General features: G+C 40.8%; 1 protein-coding gene across 1 annotated transcript in view; it reads right to left on the reverse strand.

Moving 5' to 3' along the window:
• Positions 1-16558, reverse strand: part of SLC38A11 (solute carrier family 38 member 11) — a 36390-nt gene extending 19832 nt beyond the window's left edge. Inside the window, exons 1-6 of the mRNA XM_026647769.1 lie at positions 16465-16558; positions 15929-16003; positions 9731-9865; positions 7608-7673; positions 5910-6016; positions 3660-3739 (exon numbers count right to left, since the gene is read on the reverse strand). Coding sequence (XP_026503554.1) covers positions 3660-3739; positions 5910-6016; positions 7608-7673; positions 9731-9865; positions 15929-15989 — 449 coding nt within the window. The 5' untranslated portion in view covers positions 15990-16003; positions 16465-16558. The remainder of the gene's footprint in view (positions 1-3659; positions 3740-5909; positions 6017-7607; positions 7674-9730; positions 9866-15928; positions 16004-16464) is intronic.
• Positions 16559-24992: the final 8434 nt, after the last annotated feature.

Raw genomic sequence — 24992 nt, forward strand, 5'->3', positions numbered from 1 at the left:
TAATCTGCTGGCGGGCCGCCAGACAGTTTGTTTACATTTGCACAGCCACCCGCAGCTCCCAGTGGCCACAGTTCACCGTTCCCAGCCAATGGGAGCTGCGGGAAACAGCACGGGCCACAGGGATGTGCTGGCCGCCGCTTCACGCAGCTCCCATTGGCCGGGAATGGTGAGCCACGGCCACTGGGAGCTACAGGTGGCTGTGCAAATGTAAACAAACTGTCTGGCGACCCGCCAGCGGATTACCCTGATGGGCCGTATGCGGCCCGCAGGCCACAGGTTGCCCACCATTGACCTAGATGATCTGTTTGGATCACACACCCATCAATAAATGCCGTGAAGTTTGAGATCTTGTACTATAATAAACCCGGCACTAGCACCATTGCAAAAGCTATGCATAAAAAATCAGGGAAGTCACAGTACCCCTATAAGAAGGAAATTAAAACCTGCATGTGATGGGGTGGACTAGTCCGAAGGCCCTCTGCTAGAGGTCTTACAGCCATGCCTCTGCCCACCCCAAAAAAGAGCAGAGGCGAAGTCCTCCCGGCAGTCTAGAGTGGCTGCAGGGGAGCATCCAATCAGAGGGAATTACTGGAGCAACCAATCAGGGGCCAGAAGGGCCACATAAAAGGAAGCAGCAGCAGCAGAGCAGTAAGTAGCTGCTTGGAGCTTGAAGAGGGAGGACTGGGTGCCTGACTGGACGAGCAGCAGGACCTTGGACAGGTCACTGCAGACAAGTTGACCCCAGGGGACTGAGCCCAGAACTTAGCCAGACCAGGCAAGGGTATCATGATGGGCCCTGCTGGTCTGGTTGAAGACTGAGCCTTGACGAGGGCTGCTGAAAGAACACTAACCAAGGGTACCGAGATGGGACCCTGTTGGGCTATTAAAGAAGGCAGTGTCTCCAGGAAGGATGCTGGAACACTGCACCACTAACACTAATTCACCTACTGGCACATAATATTGCCAAGCACCACTTTGAAAGAGCATGCAGGGGAAGGCAACAGGGAGATGTACTCAACGGCTGTGCACTGGAGAAAAGAAAGAGCTCTATGGTATACTGTAACCTAATGTTAGGGTCAACCCATAAAATAAGTCCAGCCAATCAGGTGGACCAACACAGGCCAATGGCTTCAGGCAATGGCAGCACGCTCTCCTACAAAGACATGTACCATTGGCAAGCACCATATTTTGGTTTTGTGCAAGGTAATATGGGAGCAAACTAGTCTCCCTTGTTTCCCTTCAGAATAAATAATTTTGAGATTTTGATTAATTCCAGGCTTAGGGTCAGTCTTCACAGGCCTAATTTTGTAAACTCTTATACACACAGAGTAGGCCTTATACATGTAGTCCCACTAAAGCCAATAGGACTATTCATTATTTACTTGGTTCTTTTGTTATAATAAAAAGACGGGACACACATTAGTTAACTTACATTTGTATTGCTATTGTCTCATTTCCTCATTAAGAGGAGAGAATACTAACTAAAAATGAAAAGGTTTACACAATGAAAATATGTCTCATTCTAAATATACAACTAGAAATAGATACCAGAAAAAGGTTTATGGAGCTTCTAGAAAAGTTAGTCTCTTTATTAGATTAGATTTTGAAAGGGAAAGTGTTAAAAAAAAAGTGTCTCAAAGAAGCCTCAAAATAATCTACCATAAAATACCAAAATCACTTTTTAAAAAATCATCATTGGTTTTTTAATTAAAAAAAACCCTGAACAATGCCCCATGTTTTACCATACCCTATTATGATGGTGTTACCATAGTAACAAGGTCATCATCAGTAGCCATTATATATTACTTCATTTTTGACAGGGGAGTTAGAAATCTCTCTTTCAAATATGCATTTAACAAGCTCTGTAAGAAACCACAGTTTACCAGATCATTCCACTGAAACAAAACAAGGAAAAACACTCACAGTGCTGAATGGATCATCTTCTATGGATCATGCACATGTACGTTTGTCACATTTTCAGAAACAAGACTGCCATTCTAGCTACTGTGCCAACACTAAAAACAATATGCCCTATGATTGGCTTAATTATCAGACAGTGATCAAACAAGACAAATAAATGGTTATGTGAAGCAATGTTCAAATGGTTATGCTAACAGCTCTATGGTGTAAGAAGCTACTCCATATACAAACACTGAAAATACTGCATAAACAAATCCAATGGATAAAAAATTAATTATATGTTCAAATAAAGGCTGTTTTCCTTACTACGGGAATTTCACATACAACTGAGGACACCATTCATTAAACAATGGATAAAGCAAATGTTTGGGTTTATGGAGGAGGAGCATTAGATCCACAAAAACCTTACTGTAGCAGAATTACAAAAAGTATTACCACAACAAATGCATGCAGTGAACCATCCGGAACACTGCAATGCCAAGTATTACTCGAAGTGCAGTAGAGTGCTGGACTGCAATTTCTGCCTGCTCATTCAGCTGAGAATGATGTAATGGTGTTTTTATTTACTGTATAGTTCACCCTTTTTTTTTTTTCCCCCTACTTGTTTTCCAGTTCTGGAATTTGAAATAATTGTTTTAATGAACAGTGAAATGTCAATATTAATTACATTAATTTAATTTAACATCAGTTCCAACTTGACTATCCCCTATGTGAAAAACAGTTAGACATGACATTTCAAGGACATCTACTCTCAGAATCATCATTTCTGAAAGTACTGTCTTGGAAGGAGAGAATGAGAAGAAATAAAATATCTGAGACAGTATCTACAAGCAACACATCCTTATGATAAAGTAGATTTAATCTAATAATTTTAAACCACTACATATTAACCCAGAAAACATGCAAAGCAGCATTAAGGGTATGCACAAATATGAGCAAGAATGCAGAATTTTAAGACTGAAACACCATCCTCAATCCAAACTACTTTGAACCAGATTGGACCATTAAGGCACTGGCTTACTTTTGCACTCATGCACCATTCCAGGAGGAATTCTGGGAACAACTGTGTCTTAGGAGCCATGATTTCTCTGCCAACACTCCACCATGCAGAGGGAGTGCCCACTGAGCATTCTTTGTACAGTTGGCTTGCTACCTAGACTAGTGCTAGGGCAGAGCATGGATATGGTCATGCTTTCCCCTTTGGAGTAATTCACACACCCAGATGCTAAATGGAAGCAGTCCCTATGTTCTTCCAAGCACACAACTGCTACTGTAAATGGTCCCTTGCTCAGGAGATGCAAGAAAAGGAATGCCTCTGCTTGAACCAGGCACGATCTAGCTTTTTGTCTATGGAACCTGCTGAAATAGTGGATGATCTTGCATGCCATGTGTAAAATGTTCTAATCCCAGGAGACACCTGCACAATATAGATGAGTTAGGTATGAGATTTCAGCCATAATCTGAGTAAACTACAGAAGAATTTAAAACACCACATATGTAGCTGCATCCCTTCCTTTTCCCTATATCATAAATTCTAATCTCAATAGAACTGAACAGCAGGTTTAAAACAACTTTTCATTTTGCTATTAGTAAAATGTATGTTATTTCCAATCCTTAAAAGAGACAAGACCTGGTGTTTTACTTCTACACATACAAATGCAATATAATCACAATAGATAAAGTACATTTGATTTGTAAAATTCACTCTGTGGCAGCCAGAAGTAATAAAAAATACTTACACCAGTGGGCTAAGGGTAGCTGCCCTTATCATCACGATGATCAGGATTACAGTTGTTAAAATCAGAGAAATAAAAGATACCTGCAAATTACAATCCAAATGTTTTATCAGTTCGCTGGTCAGAATTTCAGTAGTTTTAGCAATGTATTATTCTATTTGAAAACTTTCTTCTTTCTTCCAAAAGTTAAATTAATAGCAAAGCTAAATTTTTTAAGTGTCTGCCTTTCCAGAGAAGCAGGTCTTTGTTTTTAAAAAAGCATTCCAAGATTTCCATGTTTTATTTGCTGTCATTGTCTTTTAACTGCTTTATGACCAATTGAGCCTTTAGTCCACTGCTACTACAAAGAGTCTTGTCTGCAGAAATGCTGAGCATCTTTGGTTATTTCATTTAGAATTGTGAGTACTCAGCAGCTCTGAAAAATCAGACCCACTGTAGCTATTTTATGAGTAAATGGCAAACGTAATTATGTAGGTACAGGATTGTTATTTATTTATTTATTTTCATCGACAGCTGTTTGTGTAGCAGCAAATATGGCTCTCTGCCCTTGTATTTTGAGAATGCAGGCTGGCTAGTCCCTTCCTGTGAACAGCAATGTTTTCCTGTATCTGAGTGGTTGTATAACACAACATGATCTGAAATTATGAAACATCAGACAGATTCTACCCAGATGTAAGCAAGTACAACTTCATGGAAGTCAGTGAAGTTGCATCTGCTTACAGCAGGTCTGAATTTGGCTTTATATCTTTTAGGACACATGAGACATCTATAAATGTTTTAAGCTTAAGGTATTATAAAGCATGCAATTGTAAAGACATTTAATATACATAGGTCTCAATTTTGCATTCTGATAAGCATGGACACAAGTGTCTGCCTGCAGAGATGAGACTGAATAACTGGAGTAAAAATTTGTCCTGATTGGCTATTGGCTGCTATTGCTTCCCCGCTGTCATCATTATACAAATGATTTGAGCTACATTCTTAGGGGAAGATGATGATGTAAGATTAAGTAGCTGCAAACCAGATGGTGGTCGCCCCGGGCATAAAAAGGGTTGCAGTTTGGCAGCATTGGTCTTAGAGCCAAATGCATATCACCAAATTCACCTTACTTCAGTCAGTTGAGTGGCCTTGGTAAGGAGAGGAGCTGATTAATACTCTAGGCAAGCCACCAAAATGTTCTACTCTTTCATTCCAAATTAAAATTAATTTCAATATAAGCAATCCATGCCTGTGAAGAAAATGATCAAAAATTCAACAGTTAAATCTTTCAGATTTCAGAGCACAATGAAGAAAGTTAATTTTGTTGAAAGTTCCACATTAAAAGAAGAACTAGAATTTGTTTTTAATACTTTTAGAAATTAGCAATATTTGCAAGCAATCCAAGCAACAAAGGTGATATTTACAATAAATGAGATTTTATTCATGCTAAGAGGGGAATGTTTGCTCATTAAACTATTTAGGTCTTCTTTTATAGAAAATGAAAATTTAATAAAATTACAGAATGTTGAATTGTTTTATACTGCTAATAATTCCATCATTTCAACACTTGCTGTAAGTATATTTCATTTTCATTCAATCAAGTTATCATGAATTTAAAGTGCTTGTTCAAAATGTTTAACATGTAACTGTGATAAGTCCCTTTATATTCATTAAGGACCAGATTGTGATCTCTTTCCCCATGTTGTATAGTACCTTGCAACATAAGTATTCCCACTGAAATTGATGTAACTAGTTGGGGAGTAACGTACTACCCCATCGGGCCCTAAATTTAATGTGTGGTTTCTTTAGGAGGGCAGTAATAATTTAATCTCTCAGCTAACATGATGTTATTGGCTTGTATTCTGTTGCATTTAGGACTTCAGAACAAGTCCATCAGCACCAGGACTATTCAGTCATAATGTTAAATTCACTTGTCTGAGCCACACAATAGGACTCTTCAAATGTTTTCTACTCTCCTAACATGCACTGAAGGTTCAACATCCATTTAAGTCAATGGAAAGTCTCCCAATGACTTAAATGGGCAGTGAAACATGCCATGAAATCCCAATGAAAACAACTGGGAATACACGAAAGAAGGGAGAACAGAATAGAGATGTGTTTTGCAAAGGAAGATTTTAGCCTATCAAGTGCTTTACTGTGCTGTAAAAAACTGTTGGAAGTGTAACTGGACATTCTCTAGCAATATAATAAGCTGCATTTAAAACAATGATTTGATATAATTGAACCAAGATAGTCATTGGCATTATGATTTACCTTTGCCAGTTTTGCTATGTCACGATAGAGAGACATAGGCAGGGTAAAGATGATAGTAATACATAGAATAATGACTTGGCGGTAAGTAAGTAAGTTATCTGGACCAACTACAACATAAAGGAAAAAATTATATATTTAGATTTCTCTAAGAAATGGATGTGAGGAACAGATAAGTTACATTTGAAACTCTAGTAGCAATGTACCTTAGACCGTGCCCCAAACTGAAATCAAGGAAACTCCCACAGATGTCAAGGTTAGGCATTTCCTGACCTTAGGACAGATATACCTGCCCAGTGCATGCTCATAGGGATTTTGTGAGAATAAGATAAGCACATGCCAACATATGCACCTAACTATGAAATTCTGACCCTACGTGTGTAGGTATATTATAAACATCTGTCATGGGTGGGATTTTTGAAAGTGCTCAGTGTTGGCCTAACTACTCCCACTGAAATCAGTAGAGTTTTACCATTGACTTCAGTAGAACCCAGTTAGGCCAAAGCTCAGTGGTTTTGAAAATCCCATCCTACCTGCACATATATAGCCTACAACAGAAAAATCTAGCCCTCCAAAGCGAGGTCTGAAGCAGCATCAAAGTTTCAGCTGGGTAATCCATCAGTCAAGAACAAACCCAAGAGTGTGTCTTGGCCCATTCACTCTGCACTTGCATATGGCAGCGGACAGAATTTGATGTGCAGCTCAAAGTGAACCCTGGTTTTATTATTGGTAGTTTGCTTAGTTGAATAGGTTGGTATTGTTTTAAACACTCATGCTGGGAAGTCTGATTTTTTTCCTGTGTATCAGAGGATATTTTATTTAAAAAAAAACTTTTAACAGGGCCATGACATTTTGGATTTATCATTTTAGAGAATGTCCTAAGTGGTACATTTGTAATACATGGTCAGCTATATAGAAATGTTACTGTTTAAACAGACATTAAAGAAACAATTTGCATACAATGTAACATTGATCAACAACAGTTCTGGATGATTATCATAGCTGATACCATTAATACTAGAGTGCAGGATATGCACTGCACAGGCTGAAGCCATGACCCTGCAAACATATGACCTGGCACAGGAATCTACTACCATCAGGTAGTAGGACTGGGGCTGTAGAGTGCAGGAGAAGCACATGTAGACATTACAAATATATAAATAAGGTTCTTTTAGATTATTAGGAGACTGTACAATAGGGGATTCATAGAGGAAATAGGGGCCATATTTATTTTAGACCAGTGGTTCTCAACCCGCAGCCGCATGTGGCCCAATTAGCACACAGCTGTGTGTGCTAAAGGGGGCCTATGTGATGGGGTCTGGGTTCCCAACTGCCCAGCGCAGCGCGGTCCAGGCTGCCCCATCACACAGCGCGGCGGGTCAGGTCTGCCAGCCTGTCACGCACGGCAAGGGACCAGGGTCCCACAGGGTCAGGGGTCTGGGGCTCCCCACATGGCGGTGGTCCAGGGCAGGTGGGCAGTTGGCTGGCCCCACGAGGTCTGGGGCTCCCAGAGGGCCCCGCCCGGCAGGGGTCCAGGGCGGGCAGCTGCCTGGCCCCGTGCAGCGGGGGTTCGGGTCGGGGCTGCGGCTGCCCTGCCATCCGGCCCCTGCAGCCCAGGTAACACATTGTGGACCGCAACTGCTTTAGACTGACACTCTACCTAGTTAATCTCACCCCCAAAAATTATATATAAACACTTACCTCCAGGAATTGTTTGAAAAACTTTAGTCAAAGTGTCTCCTGTTATTATGTTGTAACTAATCATGGCTTTAAAAAAGAAAGATTGCTTTAATACACATCAGATAGGATATAAAGGCTCAAACAATACAGACTTTTAGATTGCATTCAGCTGAAACCCTTGCCCCACATCCTGGCTGCCTCTTTATTTGGCTGGTTTTCTGATCTCCCTGCTGCATTTAGCTGCTCTTCACAGATCTCCTTTCACGTTTGTTTTAAAAGTTAAATCAAGAGTTATAAAAGCAAAACTGGGAGCATTAAGTAATAGACATGAGAACTTGAAAGGGACCCAGTCAGATGAGCAAAACAGTTGAATTTTGTGCCCAAAGACACTTACTTCAAAAGGGAAAAAAGGCTTTTATAATTGCCTCTGCTTTCAGCAGTGATTCATGGACAGTCAGACCACTTTCAACTTCTAGTTTCTATTAGAAAAACAAATTATGTGCATTCAACAGTTCTTGTTTTATCTTTATAGCTAATCCCATGGGATTAGCATGGGATTAGCTATAATTAGTCAAATGCATTAGTCAAATGCATGGGGCTGTATCGCCACATACTGTAACTTGTAAAATCAGCTATTGTCTATACTTGTTCAAGAACAGTAGTCGATTTTACAAGACACAGTGGGTGCCACTAAAACTGAACATTTGTCCATCTGCAGTGAAGCAGTTCCACAGTGTCTTAGACTTAAAGATAAGAAGATACCAAGATTACTTCAAGTAGTTCTTACATAGACGTACATTTTAAATGGCAGTTGCTATACACTATGTAGTGATGTGTGTCTAGATAAGTGAGAGCCGGATAGAGGCAGTAAGTTAAAGGTTCCCTAGCACTAGTTCAGAGTCACTGAACTCTATCCAGTATAATGGCAGAGGGACTAAAAACGATAATGCAAAGAGGAAGCTAAAATACAGGGCTCCTCATTTAGGCTTCCATTGACTTCATTAGGAACCTGAATAAGAACTGAAGGATTGGGGTCCAAATTTACACACACACACACACACACACACACACACACACACACACACACACATACACACACACACACACTTCTGAACTAGAAAAAAATACACACTTATACGTGTGAAAAAAAATACACATGTGGTCTTTATTACCCTATCTCCATTCATTTATATTCACACAAATCCTACAAACACTAATGCATATACTTAACTTTACTACTGTGACAGTTCTGTTGGACCCAATGGAATGGCTCATGATAGACATGTGCTTAAGTTACTGAGTCTTTGCAGGTTAGGTCCATGATCTTTATTATCCTCCTCTATTTTCTCTTATAAAGCAACTATTATTTTCCATACAGAAAGATTATGGGCCAAAGTTTTCCAAAGTAACTAGTGATTCTGGGTGCCTCTATATTTGAATGCCCAACTTGACACCTTAAAGGGGCCTGATTTCCAGAAAGGGCTGATCACCCACTCTGTGGATTTCAGGCCCCTTTAATGTACCTCATGTGGAACATCCAAAAATTGAAGCACCTGAAATTACTACTCACTTTGGAAAAATCTTGGCCATGGTCAACAGAACAGATTTTTACATTTTAAAAAAAGAAATTGATAAAAGAACCATATATTGAAGCAGTAGTCTCACATATGTGTTCTTTCCAGCTCACCCGGACCTATCACTGGCTCTTGAAAGCACACGGTTCAAGTATAACTAGGGTGAAATCCTGGCCCTATTGAAGTCATGGAAGTGTGGCCAGTGACTTCAATAGAGCCAGGATTTCACTCTTTAGAATGTATATGATAACCTGATTATATACACACTAGCAAGTTTTCTTATTTCAAGTAAGCAAATATTACAAGACAAACTCTGAAGCTTTTTGTTGGTCTATAAAGATGTTGTTTATTAAAAGGATTTGTTTTCTTGGGTTTTTCGTGAGAGTCATGAAAAAATTGCCTAAGGATAGGCAATATTTTCATTTTCCTTGCCAAAATAATGAAATACAAACTAACTCTTTTCATGAGTCCATTTCTAAGTATTTTTAACTTCAGCAGTGTCTCCCTCTGGTAATTGAAAAAGGATAGTTAATTATAAGTTTACAATATATAACTTTATAGTGATCTTACCAATAAATGGATATAAAAACTGTAGTATTGAGAGAATTAGGTATCCTATAAAACCATACGATTTATTGACCAGTTCTTGGTAGCTGTTTGTACCAGAGAGGTTTCCTCCTTTAATCAGTAATATAATGGAATAATCTGTTAAAATAATATAAAAATAATATTTGAGACCTTAATTTTCCTACGTCTGTTCTGAAGAAATAGTTTGCAAAGTATTAAAAAAAAAAGCAAAGAAAGCAATCATTAACTGAAGCAACTATAGTGAACAGGAAGGGGAAGGGAAAGGAAAACACTATGGTTCAGTGTGTGCATATTCCCAGCTATCATCCTCTGGAAAGAGAGGGATTTGCAGGCCTATAGTTGTGGCATCCCGACTGTCAGAGATCCCTGAGAATCCAAAGAGAATTGTGTCTGGGACCCCATGGATCTCAGGGTTTCCACATGGAGACAAGCTTCCCTGTCTAGGGAGTGTGTAACCCACCCCCACTCAGGGTGGTGCTTTCTCCCCCTCTAGTAGTGGTTACATCACATATAGAAGTTGGTGAGCCTGCTACAGGCCTGGCTAACAGAGCAAGGTCTTTTAGCCCAGGCAGTACAGACTCATGCTTTTAGGACCAGAGGGCCCAGGATCAAAAAACTATCCAGTAGCAAAGCATTACAAGTAGCAACCCCAAATAATGTGCCTGTTTCCTAACATAGCAGCACATACTGCTTACAGGCCCCTACAAGTGCCCCCACCATATTTTTTTTAAAGGGCACTTCTCTCATTATATAATTGATATAGCAATTAACAAAAAAACCCAACAAAAATGTTACTAAATACAAACAATATGAACCATTTCTAAAACTATCTATGCCAGGGTCCTCAAGCTTTCCCCGCTAAGCTGTTGCTCTTTCCCAATCACCAACAGATGCAAGATATCTGATCCTTTCAGTTGCAGCTGCAACTACCCATCTGGCATGTTGGGGTCTCCCTCCTCCCCAGCCCACCACTGCAGATCTTCCTGTTCTGGCAGCCAGTGAAGAAACTCAGCTGCCACTCCTACCACCACTGTTCATTTGATGGGCAGGAAAGAAGGGACCCCCATCCCTCTACTATGTCATGTGGACCAGGGTCTCCATCTTCTCAGGATGGCTGCTACTTGTCTGGCTTTCAACCCTTTCCTAGAGCATTGGGCCGTATGTACGGAGGGGTCTTGCCAACATACACGTATGAAGTAAAGGACTTTATAATATCCCCCTCCTGCACATATCTCTCTATAGGGGTGAGATAAAAGTCCCCCAGGGTGTTCTCTAGAATGGGGCAGGAGAAGCCTCCTCCCACAAGACTTTCTGCTGTGCTAGCCTGTAGGGGAGGACTCTCTTGCCATCTCTGTGAGGGCTGAGGTCTCCCTCCTGGTGGACAGACCGCAGCCCACCTGAAGAGAAGGACTGGTGGGCTCATAGAGGAATAAAGTCCTAGATCCCCTGAAAAGTAACAGCAGCAGCAGACTAGATTTCCTCTGCTCTCTAGCCTGCCCAAAGACAGAATGCAGGTCAAGCAGGAGAGAACCCCCAACACACCTGAAGACTGGCACCAGGTTTCCCCCACCATTCCAAAGGGCTTTTATGCAGGTGGCATATGCCACCATTATCTAGAAGAGTGGAGAAACACGGGAACTCTATGTGTGGGTGTGGCTAGAGCTCTGGATTATTTTAATCCATTGCTGGTTGATGGGTTGTGCTTTAGTTTGGGGGCTTTGGGGTGTGTGTAAGAATGACCTGTTTTTAATTCTCCTTTCCTTTTAACTTAATTTATATATTTATGTTTTGTCTTTTATATTTATTCATTTTACTAGACACAAATAATGTTTATACACAAAGATGTATTTTATCGGCGAGACCAGGGATTGAATGCACATGAAAATGAATTATGCTCTTATCCAAGACAATACCACTTCAGGAAAGAATTGAGAACACTGATAGAATTACTTCCAGACCAAACCTCAACCATTTCTGAAGTATACTTTGGTACCTGTACCAAAGCATAACTTGAACTAACACTAACAGTTGGCTACTGCTGGAACAATTTTTATAGTGGGAGTGCTGCTGATGAAAACCATGTATTTGGTGTTTGTTATTACTACTTCAAGTCAGGGGGTGAGGCAGCACCCCTAGTTCCAGCACCACTGGTTGGCTATGCTGAGATGTTCTGGTGAGGACTAGCTACAATGCAGAAGTTACTGCCCTAGTGCTGATAAGTTTTGCCAGGTAGATCTGCCTTGCCTTGCCATCCCATTTCTATTCAGGTTTCAATCTGCCTGTTGTCTATGTGCAATATGCTCTAGTAGCCATAGTTCCTTTCAGTGAACAGCATCAGTATTTATCATCTCCTGGCAGACGCTAAAACTGCGGGGATTGTTTGAAACACTTCTTAGTATAGTTATAAAACATCAACAGGTAAATGCATAATTCAGTAAAGTTTTACATATCCTTTATGAATTCTTCACAATGATTAAATAGGGAATTTGTATGACATGTTAATAAGGACACAGAATCCAGAGAGATTCCCTTAAGCATATGGAATTCACATAAAATATACACACATCCATTATAATTGGTAGCAGACAGCAGCCTTGCAGATATTCAGGGATGCACAACACTAATTATGCTGTATTCTGAGCTGCCCTGTACAATAAATGTACAAAATTATAGCAATGGATATTAGAATCATAGAACTTAGAGATGGAAAAGAACTACACTGCTAGGTTATTTACTCTAACAGTGCAGAATTGTTCTTAGTAATTAAAATAAAAAAAAAACATGGAAAACAATTTAAAAAAACAGTTAACGTTGTTTAGTGATAATACATTTACCAATCATATCATTTTAAAACAAGGACATTAAATGCACAAGACTATATTAATATACTTTATAGCGGATTTTAAGCAACATTAGAAGTCAATAAATTCAGAAGTATAGTTCCCACCACAGTAACTGTATCATGGTTACTTGCACATAACACATTAGGGGCCCAATCCTTAATACGCCAGAATGCTGAGGCACACAAACTCTCAGGTTTTGGACATATGACTCTATGCAGTAATGCAAAATACTATATACTCAGATATGAAAGGGAGCTGAGTCAGTCATTATAGGATTTTTTTTTTTTTGGTCTTTGTGTGTGCAACCAAAAATTGCATTAAAATGGGGGCAGGGGGAGGTTGGCCTTCAGACATAATGAGAATTCTTGGTATTCAGTAGTATAAACATGTTGCCTTTGGCCCAAATCCTGACCACTTTATTCACATGGCCCCTTTATGTAGTATTTGTAAGCCACAGAAGTATACCCTATAAACATTTTTAGTACAGTGCAAAAGTACAACTGTAACCATGATTTTTGTTGATACAGGTGTGCATTTTCTGTTTGTTACGTCTTATAGTATCAAGGATGATTCACTGCTTGTTACAATACTATACAGTAAGTCCTCACTTAACGTTGTAGTTATATTCCTGAAAAATGCGACTTTAAGCGAAACAATGTTAGCGAATCCAATTTCCCCATAAGAATTCATGTAAATAGGGGGGGTTAGGTTCCAGGGAAATTTTTTTCACCAGACAAAAATATGTATATATATACACACATATACATATACATATACACACACACACACACACACACACACAATATACGTTTTAAACAATTTAATACTGTTCACAGCTATGATTATTGTGAAGCTTGGTTGAGGTGGTGGAGTTAGAGGGTGGAAGAGGGTGAGATATTTCCCAGAAAATGCCTTGCTGCTAAATCAGTGGTTCTCAAACTTTTTTACTGGTGACCCCTTTCACATAGCAAGCCTCTGAGTGCGACACCCCCACAAATTAAAAATACTTTTTTATATATTTAACACCATTATAAATGCTGGAGGCAAAGCAGGGTTTAGGGTGGAGGCTGACAGCTCGCAACCCCCCATGTCATAACCTCATGACCCCCTGAGGGGTCCTGACCCCCAGTTTGAGAACCCCTGTGCTAAATGATGAACTAGCACTCGGCTGAGCCCTCAAGGGTTAACACATTGTTGTTAATGTAGCCTCTCACTTTACAAGGCAGCAGGAATGGAGGGGAGGGGAGACAGCATAGCAGACAGAGACAGACACACACCTTGTGTGTGGGAGAGAGAGAGAGATGCACACTGCCCCTTTAAATAAGCTGACCCACTCTTAAGTGCATTGTCTTTTTAAGTGGATCAGGAAGTTGAGACAGCAGTTGCTGCCCCAGGCTCTCTCTGTCTCTCTCCGTCTGTGTCCCCTCCCTGCTCTATATGGAGAAGAAGGGGTAAGCGGGGTACAGGAGCAGGGGGGAGAGGGACACTCTGACATTAGTCCCTCCCCTTCCCCCCACCCCCCACACACAGCCAGGAGGAGGCTTGGGGAGCAGCTCCCAGGCAGAGGGGAGGAGCAGCAGCACATGGTAGTAGGGGAAGGAATAACTGCAATTGCATTATTGAATTATATTGGCATGTTGTATTATGGTTATCAAACGTGCAACAAAAATTGTGGAATTATTCATGAAAAAAAACCACTTCCATCTAGAACAGTGGTGTCCTTCCTGTGGCATTTGAATCTCTAAGTTGTGACCATTAAGGGTGACTATAGTAAGATGAAAATTTGTATTTGATTATAAATGGAGCCATACCTACAGTCTAAATCAGTTCCATCCCCTATGCCTTCTCAACTGCCTCCCACTGCTTTGCCAGCTGAGAATTGTGGGTAGGTTTCTGCTCCCTTTGCACAACCTAAGTGGTGCCAAAGATGCGGAATAGCTTCTAAGGTGGCCTGGATGAATGGGTGATATTTTGGGGTTGACTTAAATTTCTGTTTAATTCAACCATTATTATGAATAGTTATATCTGGGCTCCAGTTTTGTTTGAGGTTTACCTGGTGTTTGGATTGTCTATTGTTAACCCAGTTGATTGCATCTTTTAATTGTGATGCATAATTATAATAAGCCAAATTAGGGAAAACAAATCCATTCAATTTTGTAGTTTTATACAGAACTTTAGAACTCATCCTTTGTGTTTTATGTTTCCATATGAATTTTAGTAGTGTATCCTGCCATGTTTTTAGTGGTGTATCAAGGATACCAAGATGGATGAACTGAAACAAAAATAAAAACTTTGGGTGGACAATAACTCCATCTTCACCTAGACGACCCTACTATCCAAGAAATTTTATACACCTCTACCCCGATATAACGCTGTCCTTGGGAGCCAAAAAATCGTACTGCGTTATAGGCTAAACCGCGTTATATCGAACTTGCTTTGATCCGTCGGAGTGCTCAGCCCCTCCCCGCCCCCGGAGCACTACTTTACCGCGTTATATCCAAATTCATGTTATATCGGGCCGCGTTATATTGGGGTAGAGGTGTATTTGTTCCATTCCTCCAAGTCTTATTATTTTATTCCATGTTAGAGGGTAATTTTTCTTTAAAAGATTTTTGTTTCTCCACAATATTTATTCCTAAATATTTTAAAGATTCCTTTACCCACTTAAATTTATGTGCAACAGCATGTTTGGGGATCAGGTTAAAAAGGCTGGTCACAAGGCTTATTCACATGGAGAAGAACTTACAAAAAGAGTCCCATTGAAGCCAATGGGGTTTACTTAGGTAAGTAAATGCTTACCATGGGATTCTGCAATTTGGCCCTTTAATGAATGAAACCTAAGGGAATTTAGGTCAATTTTTGTTGAAATTATCATATAACAACTTATTTTTAATGTATTAGTTAAAACTTATTAGTTTCAATCTATGTTGTGAATTTGGAACACAAATGGCGTACAACTCTCTTGAGGATCAGAGCCTTATATAGCATTGAAACTTTTTAATACAAACAAGTGATTTGTAAGAATAACCCTTATTTATATTTCGCACTAACATCATACTCTAGTCTAGGAAACTAGACTTCCCCCATAATGAATCTCCCACAATAAGCAGCTTTAAATATTGTACAGCATAATTCTCCACTCTTGCTAATCTGCTCAGAAGATTAATGAGGTAAGTAAAAAAATAAAATAAATAAATAAATAAAAAAAACCTCTTCTGTTAATATGAAGTTTTAATTCACAGACATTCTTATTTAGTTATTATGAAGTTCAACTGAAGCTAATTTTTGCAAGATTAGTTACATTTTCACTTTAATTGGACAACCGCTTTCATGGTACCTGTGATATAGGCAACACCAACTAAAAGCAATACTCCTAATGGAAAACCAGCTTCCTTCATTGAATAAGGCAATCCTGTGAATAATGAAACAAACAAAAGATTAGAGAAAAGCCTTTTTAAATACTTGCTATTTATTTGTGGTGATCTTGTAAAGGAAGCAGTATGTTAAAAAAAAGTCTATTATTTATCCCCAAAACAGGAGCAAACGGTTTAAAGTTGCTCAGCACTGTCCTATATGTGTACATCAGACTTACTTCAGAGGGATCATTTCTGAGGGCAAAGGGTAGTTCAGTCTTAAGTCCAACCAGTACTTGATCTCTCTGCTGGGTCTGCTAACAAGGTTGCACATTATTCAACACAATGGGGCCTCTGATCTCAGTTGGCACATGTAATGTGCTCCCAATACAAATACATTATAATAATACCATAGTCACAGCAGTAAAGTAATGTGAGAAAAACATGTTTTTCACACAACTGGAGATTTATACATATATGAAAAGGGTGATTAGATTAAAGTGAAGAAAAGTGTATTTACCTATTATTCCCGATCCTATGATAGAGTTGATAACATTAAAACCAGCTGATGGGAGATCACTGTTTCCTCCTTTAGTCCTAGGTTTACAAACCAAGGCTGTTCTGTCATCTGTTTCTATCTATTCCAATAAGAGAATATTAGTGTTATACAAAAACATATTAGACTAATGGAGAACAATTATGTCAGACATGTTTTGAGTCTTACTAAGTTACAGAAGTATCCTTTATCAATCTTCTGCAGCTTGTTTTGCTCTGACTAGGTATCAGCTTCACATAAGCGTCAGAGGATGATGAACAAAGAGCTGTTCTCAGTGAGATTTTGGCCCCCAAAGGATGAAATATCATGGGATCGATCAGGTATTCTTCCAAGATTTCAGCCACATCTGACCAAGCAGTAGAAAATAAGCCACTTCTGATTTTGGATCAGCCCGAGAAACAAAATCAGAGGGATGGATTCAATTCCAAGAATTCAAATCAGAATATACCAGAATCTGAAGAAGTGCCGACTCAAGGGTCCAGTGCTGACTTTTTTCTGCTTCTAACAAATAATTTCTTTCTCAGCCAAAGGTTTAGACCACAGTGAATAGCTAATTGATATTAATGAAATTGGCTTGCCCCAGTAAACCGCCATGTGAAAGACCCAAATTCAAGGCAAAGCTTAGACTCTCACTGCAGTAGCTAGTAGTTTTACAGAGATAATGTTCTCAGCCTCTAGATGGGTCGGGAAGGGAGAAAGGTTCACCTTACTCTAAGCACACCCTTCTCTTTGGCCTGGTCTACACTAACCCCCCCACTTCGGACTAAGGTACGCAAATTCAACTACGTTAATAACGTAGCTGAATTCGAAGTACCTTAGTCCGAACTTACCGCGGTCCAGACGCGGCAGGAAGGCTCCCCCGTCGATGCTGCGTACTCCGCTCGCCGAGCTGGAGTACCAGCGTCGACGGCGAGCACTTCCGGGATTGATCCGGGGCACTTCCGGGATCGATCCGGGATCGATTTATCGCGTCTTAACCAGACGCGATAAATCGAACTCAGAACATCGATTGCTTACATCCGGACCCGGATGTAAGTGTAGACGTACCCTTAGAGAGGCAAGACACTGGTCAGGGATATATAGTCCCATCAACCAGGAGGTCAATAAATGCAGTGATATGTAATTAAAAGGAGGAACATAAATTTAATGAAGAAAATGGCAAATCAGAATTAAAGTATGATGATTTAGCTTGTACACACCATGATACTGAAATCACCATCTGAGAGGTAAGAGCTTGCTAAATATATACAGGAGTAAGGCTGCAAATCTGTCACAGAAGTCAAGGATTCCATGATTTTCTGGGACCTCTGTGACTTCCGCAGCCGGCAGGTGCGACTGACCCCAGGGTTGCCCGAGCAGCTCGGGTGGCCCCGGGGCCAGCCACACCAGCCTCCCTGCAACCTGTCATGGACAGGTCCTGGGCCGCCCCGGCCAGCAATGGTTGCGGTGGTCCCGGGCCACCCCCCCTGCCAGCAGCAGCATGGCAGTCTCAAGCCCCCACCCCACCCCCAGGACCAGCGGGCGCCTCAGAGGCCCCCCTCCGGAACAGCAGCTGTACCCCTGGAGCCCCCCAGAAAACCAAATATTTAGTCAGGGGTATATAGTACAAGTCATGGACAGGTCATGGGCCATGAATTTTTGCCGTGACCTGTCCATGACTTTTACTAAAAATTCCCATGACTAAATCTTAGCCTTACACATGAGGCACTACAAAAAAATAATTCAGCTCAGATGCCTGTAGCCAACACCGCTGGAAAAAAAGTTAAATATGATTGATAAACCAAAGATTGATTTACTTCATAGGAATCTGTGCAGTGCCATCATCTGACAAGCATGTAAGAGCATTACAACAGAATTAAGTGGCTACATGGAACTCTTCAAAGTTGCCTGCTGATGACAGCAGTGTACATCATCAGCACTTCCACTGGACTGGAACAATTTAGGCTCTCTCCTTCATATTAGGTATTTGTGTATTTCTTTGCAATCTACCATTTCTTTGACCAGAAATATTTTTTGCTTACTCAAAAAATTGTACTATACAAGTCAGAAATTCATTCTTACTTTTATTGTCTCATTTCTGGATCGCTGCCTAATATGCAAAATACATATTTCTACCTAGTCTTTAGAACAATTGACTTTGTTGTCAGACTGTAAAGCAGCCATTAAATATAAATCCTTATAGTCAAGCTTTGTGGAAATGAGTGGTCTAGCCTGGACGTGACTCTTTTAAACACTTTTACTGTTGTGGAACTGGCCTTCAGTCTTGGCAACAGTATCAATAAAGCAGCTCAGAAATCAGTGGAATGCTAGACTGTATTTGGTACACATGGGAGAGTAAAAGCCCATGTTAAGAGACATATGTCCAAGAAATCTGATTCTTTAAGGTTATCAATTTGTGTCAGATACAGCAGGATGTAGTATATTAAATTAATAGTTTATTCTAGGGCAGTTAACTCACACGATTAACTCAAAAAAATAGTTGCCTATATAAAACAAAGCCCCTAATATCGGGACGGTCCCAATAATAATGGGACATGTGGTCACCCTACCTGAAAGTGAGAATAGGCATTCGCATGGTACTTTTCTCTAAGTGACTGGCTGAACAAGAAGTAGGACTGAGTGGACTTGTAGGCTCTAAAATTTTACATTGTTTTATTTTTGAATGCAGTTATTTTTTATACAGAATTCTACATTTGTAAGTTCAACTTTCATGATAAAGAGACTGCACTACAGTACTTGTATTAGATTAATTGAAATATTTCTTTTTTACACTGCAAATATTTGTAATAAAAATAAATATAAAGTAAGCACTGTACACTTTGTATTCAGTGTTGTAACTGAAATCAATATATTTGAAAATGTGGAAAACATCCAAAATATTTAAATAAATGGTATTCTATTATTGTTTAACAGCGTGATTAATCGTGTGATTAATCATGATTATTTTTTTAATCACTTGATAACCCTAGTTTATTCTGATCACATGTTTACCACATGTCATGCATTTTCATGTTGGATAAAATGGGAACTTATTCTTGCCTTGGGATTCTTCACAAATTATCTAATAACAATGATAATACTTTGTTCTATGATAGCACCTTCCATATGAGGATCTCAGAGTTCATCATCTTCTCTATAAACATGTTTCTAAAGTGCCCACCACTCCAGCAGAGTTAGAAACTTTAATGAACTTGCTCCCCTTTGATATTCATGTGAAAAACAAAGGCTCAGGGACATTAAGGGACTGATCTTCAGACGCATCGAGCACCCACAGCTCCTGTGAACTGTTCCAGGTGACAAAAGAAGTGTGTGTTGCGGCGTGGGGGGAGGAGCAGGATTAAATCTCAGGCCGCCTGACTTCTGTTGCTGTGTTTTATCTTTCCCCGTTCTCTATATTGCTCATGTGGAGCCATTGTGATGAAAGAGATTACCAGGAGCAGTTATTTCTGGTGACTGCCCACTGAAGACTTTGAAAGTCTATTTACCAACAGTTCTGTTGCTAGCAAACGACTTTTATAGCTTTTCCCGCTTTCCATTTTATTTTTCTAATCACCTCTCCTAGCATCATTTGCATTAAGCCAGCTGTTTAGTGAAGCCTAATTAAATATTGACATTGACAGTCTTTTCCCAATCCTTAATCATAAAGGTGAAGGAGTAGATCGTGCCTGAGCTCGTACACTTTCTGGAAAGTTTTGCAAAGCTTATTTCGTGTTTTAAAGCTTGTTCAAAGTAAATGCAGAAAAGTGCCTTTAAACAAATAAGTGAAGGACTTGCTAAATGTGAAATGTAGCTGGGTGAAGAGCAGGCTTGGGTTCGTTTCCTCTCTCCACACCAAGGAAAGAGTTAGATGTCAGACACGGAGCTCCCAGGCCAGGCAATACTAGGAGGATTTCAAAGCGTTGGGAATGAGCATGTTGCATGTAATAGCCCTCGCCCCCGGCCCCACACATACATACACACCGCCCGTACCCCTCCAGTTCTGCATCTCCAAGAGCGAGCAACTTTAAACACTCCCCTGCGGGAGGCTGAGCTCACGGCACTGCCTGCCTCCACCCGGCAAAGAAACGGGGGAGGACTGAGTTTCTAGCAAACCAGCGACACTGACTGACCCTAACTTCCCCGCGGTACCTGGTGAGCAGAGCTTGGCAGCTGGCGCTCCTGGCGGGCGTGCTGCTCCATCGCGGGGCGCGGACGAGCCAGGCTCAAAGGGGAGCAGCAGCCAATGGTCCTGCTGGGACGCCCGTCTGCGGCTGCCCGAAGGAGGCCGTGCGCTGACTGGCTGCCCTGCCCAGAGCCTGCAGGGAGCTGCATACTCGCGGGGGGGGGTTCCAAGGACACGTGCAGCGGGGGGGAGTGGAAGCCCTCCTCCCCCAGTTTGTACGGGAGATGTGTGAGCTCCCAGACAGAGGTCAGGGGAGATGTGCCCTGGGGCAGGGAGTCAGTATTTTGTTTACGAACAGAGGCAGGTGATTAAGATAAGAAAGGGCTGGTGATTAAATTAAAACTCTGGAAGTTTAGCCTGAAAAACAGAAATGGGGGGGGGCGTTTTAGAGAGAACACAGGGGACTCGGAAGAAATACAGCCAAGCCCTCTGAGCCAAGGTTGCATTCAGAAAAGGGGGAGGTTTGGGGGTTTAGGTGAAAAGACGGGGCCAAAACTCAGGGAAGGGATAGCAGTGGTACAGAGAAGTTCCCACTCAACCTGTAGTACTTATGTGGCCACATCACTGTAGCAGCTGAGTGCATCACAAGGTCTAACCTATTTCTCCTCACAGCCCCTCAGTGAGGTAGAGCAGTGCTGTTATCCCCATTGTACAGATGGGGCACTGAGGCACACACCGACTAAAGGCCAGATTTCCAAAGGTATTTAGGCACCTAGTGGGATTTTCAGAAGTTCCTAGAAGGTTAGGTGCTTTGTAAACCCCACTAGATGCCTAGCTGCATCTTTGGGTGCCTAAAAAGTTTTGAAACGCTCTTTAAGGCACTGGCCTGAGGTCATACAGGAAGTCCATAGGGGAGTAGAACCCAGGTCTTTCAGGGCTAGCATGCAGAGGGGCTGAGCCCACCCATGAGGAAAGCAGAGCTGCTGTACCCTGAGCTTCACTATCCTCCCCCCCCCCAGCACAAGGGGAAGATGTGGGGGGTACAAGCCTGAGCAAGAGCTGGAGAGAGGGTAAAGTCAGCGGCTGCACACAGTGGTGGGAGAACTAGACAGGCAGAAGAGTAGACCAGAGTCAAGGTGTGTCGCTTTCACACATCCCTGGAGGATTTCCCTTAGAGGTAAAAATAAATAGCCTGCCCCCATATTCCCTGTGCAGGGATCCACTCTGGGAAGTTTGGCACATCTCCAAATAGTTTTAATAAAAAACGTTTTAAGCCCGGCTCCTGCATCTGGACCAGTGTGTAGGGATGTGCCCGTGCAGAGCCCTCTTGAAATCAAGATCTGATTGAGTTCAGGTGTGCTGCTCACAGGAGCTAAAGCTGACACTTGCATCTCATTTTGAAGCATCAGAGCCCTAGAGCAGGGACTGTGTCATTCTATGGGTGTGCAAAAACCTTATACAAGAGGGCCTTTATCTTGATATTGGTTCCTAGATTTAACCCCAACAAAAATAATAATAGAGAGCCGGGTCCTGCAATGAGCTTCCTGGGGCCAGGTACCTGTTTGCCTGCTTAGTAGTAACTGCAGAGGGGACTCTGGAGGAGTTAACACTGCTTCAAGTAATGTTAATTCCGGGTGGAAAGTCTGCACAGAAACCCCCCATCTTCCTCCTTCTGCAGTTCCACACCCAACATCTTGTGTGGTCTTTTGGTCAAAGCCCTGAACTAACAATCCAGAGACCTTGGGATTTATGGTCTTTCACAATAGTGTAAATCAAGAGTAAATCCAGAAGAATCAGACACTAGAATAGACTTTATCCTGGCTCTTACACAGATTTCCTGTGTGCGCTTGGGAAAATAACATCACCTCTCTGTGCTTCAGTTTACCCATCTGTAAGTAGAGGATGATAATAGTTACCAACTTCACAGCGATGTTCATTAAACAATCTTAATCTACAGGCTTAATTCATTAAAGCTTGCCAAACATGGTGAGTACCTCAGATTGAAGGTGCAAAATATTTTTAAAGTAAGAGGCAGTATGTCTTTACTGAAGTAAGAGCAAGGCTGTTAAATTTCTATGAGAGACAGATAACTGTTATGATAACCAGCTGCTAACATATACAAGATAATTATCAGAGCATTCAAAAGAGGCTGAATTTTCCATTTCAGCAGTTGAGAAAAGAGTCAACAAATACAGAGGAATATAGAACTAAAAGTTTCAATTCTGCAAAGAAATTGTTGGTCTTTCTCATCACAGAAAAAGGTTCTTCCTTCAGATTCCGTGACCCTTTGGGTAACACTTTTTTTGTGTGCAAAGTATACACGGGTCTCAGAAAAAAAGCAGATTTCTAAGGTCATAAGAATCTTTGCCACATCCTTAGTATTTTGTTTCTATCTTTTACTTTCTCTCTAATGGTGTTTCCTTCTACATCTGCTTCCTCCTCTCCTATTTTGTTCTTTTCTTTTTTGTCCACCTCCTGTCTTCTAAACGATTTTTTTCAGCTTCTTTTCTATTAAGATTAACATTTTATATGAGACCTCACCTTGTACTCGTGTCTCATACTAGAACAGTTCAATGCAGCTTCTAAGCAACCCTCCCCAGCTGCAAACTGATATTTTAAAAAAGTAATAGTACAGTACTGTGTAACTGAGTTGAGACTAGGCAAGCTTTAGAAGATATGAATTCTTTTAAAGACAAAGATAAGGATCACACCTCAATCATGGAGCAAAGCACACAGCAGCATCAGTCCCCATTACCTTTCAGCTCCATAATCTGACCTAAGTGTGGTCACTACAGTCTTAAGCAACAAGCAGTGTGTATTGCTGACTGAAACATTTTTGCAGTGTGTTTTTCTCCTGCCTGTAAACATCTCTGAAATAGTGCGGAATAATAATGACAAACATTATTTTGAAACTTGTAAAATACAACTGGAGGCAAAACGGGTAACATTAAGGGTCACATGCTGGCAAGAATTAATGGGTTTATTCCAAGGGCTGTAGGATCAAGATCCCTGTTTTGTAGGCTGCAAACCGTAAGGGCTGGGGAAGAATATATTAGATTAGAAAAAGAAAATGTAAGAGACAACAAACCATAAAGCATTCACTGAGTAGCAGAAAAAAAATAGAGGACATTAATTTGTTCTCCACAGTATGAAAAAAAACTTAGACTCTAATCATGTTTTCTGTTTCTAGGGCAAGCTAGAGTGATTGAAAGAATACATATGTTGTGCATCAATAATTTTTGTTCTTAAACATTTGCCGTGCACATGATGTAATATGGGTAACTAAACCCATATAAAAAGAATATATTTCATTTTTGTTCAACAATCTAACCACATTAGGTTGAGCTGCTTGAAAAGTTTCCATTCATCTCCCTGATAAGACAGAATCTGACATGTATTTGAGTGTGACTGGTCAGCTGACATGACTCAGCAAAGGAAACTTTAGAGGCCAGAGATGCAAAGGAAATTCTTTCTTTTGGTAGCAGCATAAACATTTCATTTGTACAGTAAGATGAGTCCCCATTATACTGTATAAATTATATCATGTGAAAACAAAGAAATGAAGAAAAAACTGTTTTAAATAAATAGTTTTAAACCATACAGTGTAGTAAAGCTTACAGTAGACTTTGGCGATATCCCCCCAGAGCGTATAAATGATCCAAGTACTACAGCAACTTGTAAGCAGCACTCCATTTTCTAACAAAAAACTTTTTTGTTTGAGTTTCATGGGCACTACATTAGTCCTGTTGTTTTTAATTTATATGGGCCCAAAGAGTTAAAGGTGTCTGTCTACCATTAAACAGTTTTAAACAAGGTTACAGCTTTGGTAGACAGAAACTTCAGCCTGCTTTGTACCATGGCAAACACACCATTACAAGTCCTTTTAAGCTTTTATTAAAGATAAAGAAAAGAAGGAAAAAAACAGTTATCACATTTCAAATGTAAAGTATTAAATAAGACTTACATTTTAACAACATTCTGTGTTCCCTTAAACTGGAGAGAGTTTTTAGAAAGAGCCCTTCTCCATCCCCATCTTTGACAGTCTCTTAGGCCTTGTCTACAGCAACAAGGGAGTTACACCACAGTAAAGCAGCTTTCTGCAGTGTAACTCCCCAGGTGTACACACTGCCAAGCCACTTAGTGCACAGAAACTGCACAGTTGCAGCACTGTAAAAAAAACCATCCCGACGAGAAGCATACAGTTTTCTGCACTGGGGCTACAGTGCCGCGGTGCCAGTGTAAACACTGGTCGATTACAGCGCTGCGCTTAGCCTCCGGGAGGTGTCCCACAATGCCTGTTCTCACCTCTCTGGTCATGGGTTTGAACTCTACTGCCCTACCCTCAGCTGACCAACCGTGAGCCCCACCCCTTAAATGCCTTGGGAATTTT

Source organism: Terrapene carolina, unplaced genomic scaffold (assembly GCF_002925995.2).
Source record: "Terrapene carolina triunguis isolate 2854851 unplaced genomic scaffold, T_m_triunguis-2.0 Scaffold62, whole genome shotgun sequence".
Lineage (NCBI taxonomy): Eukaryota > Metazoa > Chordata > Testudines > Emydidae > Terrapene > Terrapene triunguis.